Source organism: Thermochaetoides thermophila (assembly GCF_000221225.1).
Source record: "Thermochaetoides thermophila DSM 1495 unplaced genomic scaffold scf7180000011820, whole genome shotgun sequence".
NCBI lineage: Eukaryota > Fungi > Ascomycota > Sordariomycetes > Sordariales > Chaetomiaceae > Thermochaetoides > Thermochaetoides thermophila.
In genome coordinates, this window is record NW_006383036.1 from 2,753,496 (window position 1) to 2,766,011 (window position 12,516).

Consider the following 12,516-nt stretch of genomic DNA (forward strand, 5'->3'; position numbering starts at 1 on the left):
ACTTCTCCCCAACGCTTTGTTGTAATCGGGTGGCTGCCCAAATAAAGGGATCTATTCCCTTCTCTTTCCGTATTTCAGCAAAGCCAAAAGCAAAAAATGCAGAAGACCGCCAATGCGCCTGCTTTATGCCCCTCAAACCTCGTCTTACCCAAATCCTCTGGCTCTCCAGTCACAGAAGCACAGACTCCCTAAACCCAGGCCGCCATGACAGACCTGTCAGTCTGTCCCATCGTTTAGAAGCCACCCCTGAGGGCCAAGACAAGGTGAAGGGTGACACCGCCCTTGAGTTTGTAGTCGGCTGCCGTCTTGTCATCGACCCTAGAGTTAACAAGGTTAAGAATGTGCGCCCGTCTGAGAAGGGAGAGCTCCTAGGAGACAGCATGTAACATACATTTGCTTGCCTTCAAAGATCAGACGCTGTTGGGCAGGAGGTATACCCTCCTTCTCCTCGACGATCTCCTTGATTCTGGAGACCTGTTTGTGTGCCGGGGATAGTCGCTTGCGTCAGTCATGCCTAGACAACTTGCGTTTGGTTGCTCTATGTTCTGAAAGGGTTTGGGATGTGACATGGTATGTATGGGGGGTAAAGTGGTGGTGTCGAAGCCATATTGAAAACAGATGTCAAGGACGCGCGAGTGCAACATACCGGGTCGGTGGGCTCGATGTCGAGATCAATCTCCTTGCCGGAGAGTGTGCGTACCCTTTAGTCCCAACACAGCCCCAATATGGGGGGCATGATCCCTGGTCAGCGGCTTGCTTTTCTTACTGTTCACTTTTATGGTCTCGGGAGTAGTCGATTGTGAGGGATTGAGAACATGAGTGTAAAAAGGCACGGGAGACTCAGGAACCACAGCTCCATCCGTCCCCATTATCGGGTCATTCTCACTTGATAAGCATCTTTGTAAGATGGATATGGTCAACAGTTTAGCGAAGGGTCCTGTTGACGGAATGTTGGTTCTGGCGCCTTGTGAAGGTTGATTCACCCAGACTAGTGCGCAGTGAGAAACCTGCTTGAAGCAGTGATAGACGTGTCCCCAGAATAAAAAGCGTGAGAAGTTGGCGTCACGGAAGATGGGACTCGTATTGATTGGAAGGGTCTTGAGGATGGTGGGTGCAAATCAGTCAGCAGCTCGGGCCAGATGCCAGCAGGCAGGCGGGGGAGGGGTAGTGGGGCAAATGGCCTGCCTTGCTCCATCTGCCGCGCGGCTTGCTGATGAATTTGTGAAGTGGGACCATGTAAGAATAAACTGTATGGTCAGGCAACTTTGAAGCACCATGGGCTGTTTTGAAGTTGTTGTTTTTTGGGTCCTGAACATGCTACAATGCTCTATATTGGTACACCGGTATCACCGTATGATGTTAATCGTTCAGTCACTCACGGATTTGCCACCTACAGGGGGTTAGTTGATTGATGTTAGGCCCCTCTTTTGCGGAGGAGGGCTGTTAAGTGACAGTTTGAACTCGCGTTCAACCAGACCAAAGATTCAGTCCCAAAACCATTCCAATCATAAATTACTTGTACACGGCGGCCACCTGGCCCCAAGTCCATGACATACACATACAGCGGAGATTGCCATCAACCATCCCCTCCTCCCCTTTTCAGCCGAATGTGCCACAATCCCTTATTTCTTCTCCTGATCTTCAAACACATTCAGACCCAGACCCTCTGAATCAAGCAGCAACCTGTTCTTTCCACTCTCCTGGAGAAGTTGTGCGATCACCCGAGCATTCTCTAGCTTCTTCAGTTCCACATATGCCTTGTTCTTCTTGATAGCCTCGCCGATCAGCTCCGCAGCCCGGGCTTCACCTTGGGCCTTGACAACTGTAGCCTGCTTCTCTTGACGTGCCTTGTCGACGATAAAGGCAGCGCGCTGCGCCTCTTGTTGGGCGACCTGCTTGGCCTCGACAGCAGCAGTGAACTCGGGCGAGAAGGCAAGGTGCTGCGACGGGAGTTAGCAAGACCTCTGTAGAAAATTTCTGCTTCAATCCTCCGCAACATACCGTCAGAGACACATCGTCCAGCAGGATGTTGAAGCGTGCAGCTCTCCCGGCAAGGTTCTCGCGAACAAGCCTGGCAACCATCTCACGCTGGGTAATAAGCTGGCTGGCATTGAACTGGGCCACGACGGCCTTGAGGACCTCGTTGACGATCGACGGAAGCACGCGCTCATCATAGTCAAGACCGAGGGTGCGGTAGATCTGAGGCAGCGCCTGGATATCGGGCCTGGAAAGGACACGGCAGGTGATGTTGACCATCTGAAGATCCTTCGTGCCAGTAAGAGAGGAGACGTTCCTCGGCTTCGCGCGGACATCGTAGATGATGGGCGTCTCGAACCACGGGATCATGAAATGGGTACCTGAAGCGCCACTTGCATTAGCCATTGGTCTTGAGAGACGTGACGTGTATCGCACCGCCAGGCGCCATGAGCTGCTATTGCGCACCTTCGCCGTAAATATCCTTGCTGACACCGCTTATTCTCCTGTACTTGATCGCTCTGTGACCACCCTCGACGTTGAAAAGGCAGCTGTTGAAGACGAAGGCAGTGCCACCGAGAAGCATCAAGGTGGCAGCAGCGCCGCCGAGGCCGCGAGGGCTGCCGCCCGGCATGCCACGGAAAGCACCGCGGGCGCCTGACCTGGCGGCAGCTTGCCTCAACTTGTTGGCGTACTCCTCAAATGGGTTGCGGTTCGCCATCTTGCTGAGGGAGCGACATGCAGTGGCTGTCACCAGAGTGGCTGCAGCACTTCCATTAGCACTTCGGTCTGCGCGGTGATGTGGGGAACCACAGTTGGGGAGCTTTGGTTGCAAGATGGTCCGTGCACCATTCTTCGGTGAACACTCAACCTTGACGTCGGCCAGGGATCGTCGCATCCATGTCACGTGCTCTCAGCTGCGCGTTAAGAGCTGGGTGGCGGTACGTACCTTCATCTGGCGTCTGGAGCTTTTGATGCAGGCAATTTTCGAGCCTCGACTTTTAGACAGCACAATTCATTCAATCCCCTTGAATTGGTAACCAAAGGGCATTTAGCAGAAAACTTGTCTAGGGCTCTGAGGGAAAAGCATTGAGAAATCGAATTGCTTTATTACCCCGCCATTTCTGGTGAACGCCCATTGATTCTGCTGGTCCCGAGGTCCTCTCTGCCCTTGTGCCTTTGGCCGAGTCCCACAGTCCCAACATCTCGTATCTCCAATTCTCACTTCTCTAAGTCTCTTACTGATCTCCCTGCTCTTTACATCAACCGACCTTTGCGCATTCATTGCCCCATAGTGTCGCGCCGGCTACGTTCTGGCTACCGTTGTCCTTCTGTGATTGCGCCCATATTCCCATTTAACACCCTCATTGCTCTTCATCTCCCTCAGCTGTCTGCAGCGCAAGCGCAAGCAGGCCTTTAGTCATCGGCGCCATGTCTACCCGGCAGCCCTCGCGTGTTGTCTTTGTGGGCAATATCCCATATGGTGAGTCACTTTTGTTCGTACGTTCGAGGTGTTATTTTGTTGTTGAGCCATTGTTTGAACCGTTTGCTGGCATCGTTGTAGCAAAACCCAACCTATTAACAACTTGATGTAGGCTTGACTGAAGAGCAAATCACCGAAATCTTCAGCGGTGCCGGCAAGGTACTCAACTTCCGGCTTGTGTATGACCGCGAAACTGGTCGTCCTAAGGGCTTCGGCTTCGCTGAGTTTCCTGACTACGGTATTACATTTCGCTTCTGTCCAGGCCAGTGATATTGTGTTGTTGACCCCTTTCATAGACTCAGCTGCTTCAGCTGTACGCAATCTCAATGACTACGAGATCATGGGGCGCAAGCTACGTGTGGACTTTAGCAACGAGGTAGTCGGTGACGACGACAATCGCGATCGCGATGGCGCTGTATGTGCCTATTTTAAACTTCCTCCAGTTTCTTAACTTTGGCTAACATCCCCGTAGACCAACAACTACTCCACCTCCCCAACTAGCAGCACTCCTTCAACCACACTCCCCCCTCTCCCCCAGGGCAAGGACCTTCCCCCAGGAGTCCATTGCACCGACGCGATCTCCCGCACCCTCAACACCCTCCCCCCAGCCCAACTCCTCGACATCCTCCAGCAAATGAAAACACTCGCCACCACTGACCCAGCCCGCGCCACCGAACTCCTCACCCAGGCTCCCCAGCTAAGCTATGCCGTATTCCAAGCCCTGTTGATTATGGGCCTGGTCTCCCCTGAAGCCATCAACTCCGTCCTGGAACCGACCGCCGCGACAACTGCAGCGTCAACCATTCCCGGCGCGGTGGTGCCCCCTCCGTACGGGTACCCTGGTGCCACAGGCACACCGGTTGGGGGTTCTCCGGCGGCTGCGCCGCCACCTGCTGCAGCTCAGCCTGCTGCCGGGGCTGCTGCTATCGCGCAGGATCCGGAAGCGCTGATGCGCGCGGTGCTGGAGCTGCCGCAGGAGACGATTGATCAACTTCCTGAAGTGGAGAGACAGCAAATCATGGCGCTACGGGCGAGCTATGCTGCTCAGCTGAAGCGTTGAGCGAAGGGAAATGAGATTCCAGGAGCTTTGCCACATTTATTATGGCTAGAGATCTGCAAAAATGAAAAGAAGAGAAGCCTGCAGGGAAAGCAGAATGGTCTTCTTGGAAGGAAGGGATCACCAGCATCCGCCAGCTTCCGTAATAGCTGCATGCTTATTCTCTTTGGCCGGCTTTTACCAGTAATCAACTGGCTACTTTTCTAAGTATATCGCTCTTTCTTAATCCGGGGAGAGCTTTGGGAGTTTCGGCGTCCAGGGCTTGACAAAGAAAGGAAAGCTAAAGTGGTATAGGCTCTTTGGGGTTGACAGAAAATCTGTGTTAAGATGAACATATTGTGCACTGTTAGAGCTTGAATAACCGAGCTTGTCTAAGGCCACTAGGGAAGGCTCATATATAATCCTTTGAGTCATCGGTATTTGCTCTGGAAGTATTCGCTCTAGGCAAGACGCTATGGGAAGATGACCTAGTGATCCGAGACAGCTCATACCTAGCCCTCGGGGTATCCAAAACTGTTTGATAAATAATCTTCTATGGCCGCCGAAGACATAACATTCCTCCCTGCCAAACGCCAAACCATGTATATGATGTATGCCCTGTCAGTTAAACCTTTATCCAAAACGGAAATGTAGAAGAAATGCAGACCAAATGCCTCTCTCAGAACTTCATACCTCTTTTAACCCAAGAAACATAAATAATCGCCGCCAAGTGAATCCCTTTACACAATCTTGTACACCCTCTTCGCAATCCAGTAACACGCGAGTCCAAAGGCAAGCAGTCCGATCGTGATTGCCGAGAACCAGCGGAGGTCACCCTCGGCGCCCTGGCCGGGCACCCACACGTTCATGCCCCACAAACCAGTAATAATGTTCATAGGCAGGACGATGGTACCGAGGACGGTGAGCTTGCCCAGCACATCGGCAGTCTGTTCTTGACGTTCGTTCATACGTATGTTGATTTGTGCGAGGTAATTGCCATGGGAGCGAGCCAAGATCCTGTCCAACCGTCAGCAGCTTCATCTTGTCAAGTTGCAAAATGGAGTAGTGCTCACTTCTCATAGTGACTCAAGTTCGATGTCATGGTCACAATATGATCCTGGATGTCGCCCAGGTACAGGCCAATCTCCGACCGGGGCGCCACCTCCCAGCGTTCGTTACAGCGCTTAGCAAAGCCCTTGATCACATCTGCTTTGTTACTCAGCAGACGATAAAGCGACATAACCTTCTTGCGACAGTCGCCAACGCGCCGCAGCATGTCGCGACCAGCTTCGGCCGAGTCACCACCGCTGCCCTCCTGAAGCTTCTTATCCCGACTTGTTGGATCATCTGCGGAGTGCATTTGCAGGACGGCGTCGTCAATCTCATCAACTTCGTCTTCAATGGCTTGGATAAGGGGACCGAAAGCATCAGTAATGTCGTCGATGATGGCGTACGAGATCCAGTCAGAGGAGAGAATCATATAATCGCGCAGCTGACGGATGCGACGGCGCACGTTGGCCGGGTGTGGCGTAACACTGAAGTGGAAGCTAAGCACGCCTTCGCGGAACACAACCACGTACATGTTGACCGGCTCCAGGAAGTTCTCGCTGGTCTGGTCCTGGTCGAAGGTGCGGTAATTGACAAAATAATAGTTCCGGAAGAGCTCGACCTTCTCGCGCTGCTCCTGCATCATGATATCCTCGGCTGTCAAGGGATGCAAACCAAACGCCTTAGAAAGAACCTTCATCTCGGCCTCCGTGGGGCAGAGCACATCCAGCCACCAGACTGGTCGCTCGCCAAACTTTGGGGGTTTTGGGGGCTTTTCCGACTTGGGAGACTTGCTGGGATCTTGGGATTTGACAGCCGAGACTGAACCCGCTCCATTCGATGATAAATTCTTGTCACTGGTGCCGGACTGCTTCCTGGACCCGATGTCCTTGGGTGAGCTGGTCAGGGTTGGCTGATTCACAGGGATGCTAGGCGCGCCAATTTGTCCCTGAAGAACTTGTTGCAGATCGCTATCAGGCTCCTCCTCCTCGCTCTCGGAGCTATCTGGCAAGATAGGGGGATCTGGCATGAACAGCTCCTTGAAGGTGCCGCCAGGTTGAACAAGCTCCGAGATCGTCTGGCTGTGAATCGTGCTCGGGAATTCCTCGTTGAAGTAGGTGAAGCGATAAGGGGCCTCTTCCTGGGCCTGGAACCAGCCCCGGTGGACAGGCCTCAGCCGACCATTGATCAGTTGAGGCTCCGTAATCTTCTTGACACGGCGCTCTTCGCTGCGGCCTTCCTTCTCCATGCGACTCCATTCCTCCAGAATCGCCAGATTTGGCCACTTGGTACGCCGCCTGCGGGCCCTCCTGCGGAACGCTCCCGTTTCTTGAGGAGCAAGCTCGTCGTCGGCAACGTCTGACAAGCCTTCCTGTGGGAAGCACACGTCATTTTGGGCCTGTAAGGCGATAGACTTCCTCCTATCTTGGGGAGAAGGGGGATATGCTCCACGATCACCGCTCTCATCCAGAGAATCTCTCCTTGGCGATCGCTGGTCTCCTTCAAGATCATCACGGAGTAGCACGTCGCCAAAACTCATCTCGAGGCGGTCCGATGGGCGCATGGTAGGAGAACCCGGAACCGAGGGGGGATAATTGACATTGTAGTTTGTGGTCTGTACCCGGCGATGACTGCTCGCCTTGCTCGAGTTGCGTCGGCTGGCAGGCCCGCTCCTGCGCTGAGATGTGTCATTTGAGCCATAGACTGTGATGGTTTCGCTTCGCTGGAACGACGGATTGGAAAGAAGAGGTGCGGTCTCGTTATCTTCCCGGTCGCTGTGTTCAACATTCCCGCTGACCTTCGATCGAGTGGCAGGCTGCGATGCCGGAAAAGAAGCGCTTGCCATCATGGACGGGCGCCGCGGACGTAAGAATGGCTGCTGGTCTCTGCAAAGGGATCGCGTTAGCTTATTGGTACATAATTCTTGTCATTCGGCCGTGGGCTGAGCAGGAGACATCTCAGACACACCGATGGTCTAGCAATGCCGCACTTTCAAGGCTTGTGTTGCTCAGGTTATGATTTGGCCGGGAATAAAAGCGTGGGGGCGCTTCGCTCAAGCCTTCCGAGTTGACGCTGTCTTGGGCCATGTCAGGAAGGAGAGCGAACGACTTCCTCCTAGACTTCTTGTTCTTCTTCCCTCCGCGATGATGCTTGCGCGCGCGTGACGAGTGACCGGGGTGGGATGGGGTGTTTAGCGGGTTAGCGCGTGTAGGAGCGGATCCGCTCGGCGGCGGCGTCTGGCCGGTTGGTCGGTTCATGGGCAAGTCGGCGACGGATGACCGATGTACTTAACGGGATCGGGGATTCAGCTCGATCCGACGGGGCGGACCTCTGGGGCCGGGGCTGCGCAGGCTGAGTGGGCTAGGCTGGTGGGGGATCGGGGTGTGGGCGAGCAGCAAAGCAGGTTGCTCCTGGTGCCAGAAAGCCTGGAGCTCTGCCAACCAGAGATAACTCCTATGGCAGCAAATAGAGAGGCGGTCTTGAACCCGTAACGTGACGGATACAAGCGGCAAATGTCCAAGCGGTGATGCGATAGTTTTGGTGCCGCTGGCGTAGAGACAGGAGGATGATTGGGGCCACGTGGGATGCAAGAAATAGGAACAGAGTACCTCTCCGTATCTCAGCCAGCAAGACGTTTGTGGATCTCGAGAGTATTGCGATAGCGAGGTCCTGTAAAGTGTTCCTAGCTCTAGATATAATAAAACGCTAGAAGCAACCTCCTGACGATTATGGGGGTTGCCAAACTTTGCAGGTGAACATGTCGAGTTAACGGCGAAGAATAAAGGTGAAGTGTGAGAAAGAAGAGATCCAGGATGGAAGTACTCGATGCCAAGACCTGGGTGAATGATGTCAGCTCAAAATGCAGTAGCCCACGGACCCTCAGGTAGAATCAGCCCGGCTCAGCTTAGCACTTGACACCCTTCACATTCTCTGTGGTAATCTTTCACATGTCTATGTCCAGATTACATCCTTCAGCCATAATACCTATGAACCCAGATTCACAGGTTTGCCATCAACTCATTACGCCGTTCAAAAGAACTCTTCATCAATCCCGTTGCATTTGAAAGGTTTTGTCAGTTGGTGATAGTCCAAGCATGTGACTGACAGGTTGTGACAGCCTATAGATCAGTGATCACAGGTAGGACGAAGCACTCCAGCTGTTTAACAAATACTCGGATTAAGAGACCAAGGCTGCGGCTGTGTACACTACGTAGCTTTCATCTTTTTGCACATCCGCTGCAGGTGAACTTCTTGGCTGAGCTACATTCGACACATGTCCTACTAGACATGCATCATACTGTTACGCAGTAGTGGCTCAAGAATGGATGTGGTACTGGGGATCATAGGTACTTAGGTAGGTAGCCAGACTGCCAGCCTGGAGGAAGAACAAACCCTCCTCGATATCACTCTTAAGCGAATAGTCTGAATCTGAGGTGTGCAGAAACCAAATGCGGGTGTCATATCGAGCTTCTTTCATCGTAAAGCCCCTGTCATCGCACAAGAGTGTTTCATAGATGGCGCTGCCAATCAACGGAGAAAGCTTCGTCGGAGTTCTTCCAGCCAGGAGATGTAATATAATAGAACTGCTTTTTTGTAATATTGGCCCAGCCTGCAAAATTTAACTACACCTGAAACTGTTCGGTGAGTCGAGGCCCGGGCAACGAGAAGGAAAGTGGATAAGGATCGTATGGGGTACAGCAAGACCTACCTCCCTTCACCTCGTTGGGGGTAGGTGATGCTATATCCTCGTACCTGCCACAGCGTTCTGTTCTGTGGTTCTTCCTTTCCATGCTGCAAATCTTTTAAATCAACAATAGACGTCCACGGAGTCCCATATCCGACCCATCTATATGAAGCATTTCACATTGGTGTTTGCTTTGAAGCTTGATTGAATCTTAGCCGAAGCACCCAAGCCACCATGACCAACTTTCCCAAGCTTATCCCAGCCTTTACCATCCATGTAAGTCACTGCCTATAAACATTGGCTTAAACATTGGCTTAGATATGGTATTTACTCGCATCTCTTAGGTCCCCATCGCGGACCCTGCACCCATATCCCCTCACCTGACATTCGGCCGTATCCTGCCCAATGCCAACGGCGCCATTCGCTCGCACCCTGACTACCCAATTAAAGTGGACGCTGCTTTGGAGCATGGTGCCGACTTCATCCGAGCTTCTCCTCCGCCCACCTCTGCATCACAAGTGGGAAACTCGAAAGCAAATGGACCGACCTATGTGACTCTCGATGTCCGGGCCCTGGCACGCAACGGAACCACGGGGGACTTGTTGTATATTCGGTATACAGGCAAAGTGGACATGGGAGGTGCGGTTGGAAAGGTTTTAAGGGGAGAGCCAGATGCGACAACAACAGGTTTTGGAGAGATCTGTAAGCTCTTCCCTCTTGCACCGATGCCAAACTGGGGTTCCTAACTTGAATGGCTAGTCACGCATGTGGAATTCGAATCAGGCAACCTAGATCTTGCTGTATTAGCAGGGAAGGTATTCGTTGGGTCCGGCCAAATCATTCTGGAAAAGGGCAAGCCGCCTATGGTCGAGTATAAGGTCAGCGAGGTGGTTGCGTCGTGAGTTGTTTTTCTGGCAGGACGCATTCTCTGGAGGATGCGACCAGCTATATGCAAGTAAAGGACTACATTGGCCGATTGATGAGCTCCAGATGCTAGCGGTATGCGACATGCAATGCTATGCTTATCCTAGCTTCCCAACATGACAACCCAAGTCGAGCTCAAACTGAGATTAAATCTGAACCGTAGGGTATCCGTGAATCCTCCTCGAAATATGCAGTGCAGCAACAGTGCTTATTAGGGCAGATCCTGAGGTGATATTCCAAAGGTCGTGTCTGAATTCGTTCACTGCTGTGGCGGAGGGCCGCCCGCCTTCTGAATCAGATAATGACCAACCGCCAGATTGGCGATCTCGTAAGCCTTGGTGCCCTGAGGGAAGGTACCGAGAGCAGCCCACAGATCGATGAGCGGCTGCATTGGTTCGAGGTCGGACTTTTTGAGCAAGTTCAGCGTCGTCGCCGTCAGAATGAAGTGGCTGAAGCAGCTGTTCATAGCCTTTTCGAGGTTCAGGCAGAACATGTCCTCGAAGTGCGACCAGTATAGGTGTGCATACACACGGAACATCTGACGAAAGATGGTCTGGCAGGTCTCGAAGAAGTTCTGTGGGAAGCCACTGCGCTTGCCCAGCCAGTCGGGACTGGTCTCCGGCAGCGGAGTGCAGAAGGCCGGGTTGTCGGCATACGACACGCCGTTCGGATCCGTCGGGAAGATGGTGGTGTCGTCGATCTTTCCGTTGATGTACCGCTGCACAAGGGTCAAGTACTCGTGGGCAGGGATCTCGACGGGTTGAAGGCGGCTGTTGAGCCATGTAAAGGAGTGGTTGCTGGATGATGTGGCCGATTAGAGGCCCCGTGCAAGCAATATTCAGGGGGGGAAGGGATTGAACTCACGCGCCAGCTGACATCTTTGGGCATCTCTTCGGGTTGCAGATAGATGTGCCATCTGCTTCCTTGTCATAAACAAGACGGATATAGTTGTACAATATCCGCCAGTGTTCAACGACTGTGAGAGAGATTAGATATAAATAACCTCTTTAAGACGCCGATCCCCAAGCCGATGGAACTCACCTTGGTGTGCGATCCACTCGCCCAGTTCAACCGTCTTTGGCTTGGTGCTCAGCGTCATGAAATTGCCCTTGACGATGTGCTTCGCATAGTTGCAGTTGAGCCAAAGAGGCTTGAGAGGAGGCAGGCGATAGGCGGCGAGCATCTCTTCGGGGGACGGCATCATGCCGGTAGCCTGGTCCATACCCATGGTCTCAGCAAGTGATGGTGACTTAGGAACTGGCGGGAGCTTCACTGATTGATCTGTAGGGGACAGCTGGTTCCCCTCCTGGCCCTGCTGCTGTTGTTTCTGTTGCTGCTGCTCGATACTTGGGGAGTTGGCACCCGAGTTTGTGCCTTTCTGACCGCGAAGGCGGGCGTTACTATGGTGGCAACAATGGTTAGCGACTTACTGGCCTTGGTCCTATCTCACGCTTGATCGCGAAGTTCAGTGACCAGTGAATGAATGATCAAGGCAGACGGAGGAGAGCAAACAAGACTCGTCATCGGGCATACTACTCCGATGGACGTGGTTGGCTACAGTGTCGGGGAGCCATGTCCAGAGTGACCACCCAGACTGACGGGTGTGTGTTTCAAAACAGGCGTCCGCAACCGAGCGATGTTTCGAGTGCGTCAACAATCCGGTTGTGCTGCCTCTTGTGCGATGAAACTGCCTCTTCTCATGGGTCTGGCCCTCGATAGGCGGATGACGGATTGACGGGGCAGCAGATCGGAACGAGTGTGACAGTCGCGCTCAACACCGGCGATGCAGGACAGCGACGACGTTCACAGCCACCACAGGCCATCTTGTTTCAATGCCCATCCTCCCTTACAGATAAAAATAGCACTTGCTACCCGATGTAATATTCGATCTGTGTTGCATGAAGTTCGGCTTTGGACTTCCCAAGATCTGGGATATCCAGTGCCACCAGCTGCAGCATGGTCCAGACGGTCGGGAGCATAGGGGTTGCTTGGGCTGGCCGCTGCGGTGCTGGAGAGGGCGCCTCGGGTTCCAATGTTGCGGGGGAGCTTGGGAGCTCAAGGTCACTCACATTCCAGAAAACAGGTTGGACATAGCCGCAGATATTTAACTAGGTCGGAACAGCCAAAACTGAGGAACAAGCACTATGATAGAAAGATCAAAAAACCGAAACCCGTCCTGTTTCCCGTCGTTGGGAGCTGGGGGATGTGTTGTCCTGAGATTGTTTATTGATGTGAATTGGTTCGGGTTCCAGGTTCCAGACCTCCTGAATGAGGCCAGCATCCATCCCCGCCATCCAGGGTCGCTCCCCTGTTTGCTTGGCCAGGGTTACCGCCAGCACATATTCCGTAGCTGGTGTGGGGCAGTAA

General features: G+C 53.1%; 6 protein-coding genes across 6 annotated transcripts; 2 read left to right on the plus strand and 4 right to left on the minus strand.

The window, feature by feature from the left end:
* Positions 1-233: 233 nt before the first annotated feature.
* On the minus strand, positions 234-897 carry CTHT_0057450 (ubiquitin-like protein; the record flags this gene model as incomplete). The annotated part of the gene is made up of 4 exons (XM_006696002.1): positions 234-318; positions 392-474; positions 647-701; positions 887-897. The coding sequence occupies 4 exons, from the start codon at positions 895-897 to the stop codon at positions 234-236; spliced, it is 234 nt and encodes a 77-aa protein (XP_006696065.1).
* Positions 898-1,622: 725 nt separating this feature from the next.
* Positions 1,623-2,695, minus strand: CTHT_0057460 (putative prohibitin protein; the record flags this gene model as incomplete). The annotated part of the gene is made up of 3 exons (XM_006696003.1): positions 1,623-1,940; positions 2,002-2,357; positions 2,443-2,695. The coding sequence occupies 3 exons, from the start codon at positions 2,693-2,695 to the stop codon at positions 1,623-1,625; spliced, it is 927 nt and encodes a 308-aa protein (XP_006696066.1).
* Positions 2,696-3,405: 710 nt separating this feature from the next.
* On the plus strand, positions 3,406-4,517 carry CTHT_0057470 (putative polyadenylation factor; the record flags this gene model as incomplete). Its single annotated transcript, XM_006696004.1, has 4 exons — positions 3,406-3,457; positions 3,570-3,695; positions 3,754-3,872; positions 3,930-4,517. 4 exons carry the CDS (start codon positions 3,406-3,408, stop codon positions 4,515-4,517), a joined length of 885 nt encoding a protein of 294 aa, XP_006696067.1.
* Positions 4,518-5,233: 716 nt separating this feature from the next.
* CTHT_0057480 (uncharacterized protein) lies at positions 5,234-7,798 on the minus strand (the record flags this gene model as incomplete). The annotated part of the gene is made up of 3 exons (XM_006696005.1): positions 5,234-5,510; positions 5,567-7,426; positions 7,509-7,798. The coding sequence occupies 3 exons, from the start codon at positions 7,796-7,798 to the stop codon at positions 5,234-5,236; spliced, it is 2,427 nt and encodes an 808-aa protein (XP_006696068.1).
* A 1,661-nt stretch (positions 7,799-9,459) lies between these two features.
* On the plus strand, positions 9,460-10,127 carry CTHT_0057490 (uncharacterized protein; the record flags this gene model as incomplete). The annotated part of the gene is made up of 3 exons (XM_006696006.1): positions 9,460-9,501; positions 9,570-9,927; positions 9,985-10,127. 3 exons carry the CDS (start codon positions 9,460-9,462, stop codon positions 10,125-10,127), a joined length of 543 nt encoding a protein of 180 aa, XP_006696069.1.
* Positions 10,128-10,408: 281 nt separating this feature from the next.
* Positions 10,409-11,723, minus strand: CTHT_0057500 (uncharacterized protein; the record flags this gene model as incomplete). The annotated part of the gene is made up of 4 exons (XM_006696007.1): positions 10,409-10,946; positions 11,014-11,125; positions 11,191-11,549; positions 11,683-11,723. The coding sequence occupies 4 exons, from the start codon at positions 11,721-11,723 to the stop codon at positions 10,409-10,411; spliced, it is 1,050 nt and encodes a 349-aa protein (XP_006696070.1).
* Positions 11,724-12,516: the final 793 nt, after the last annotated feature.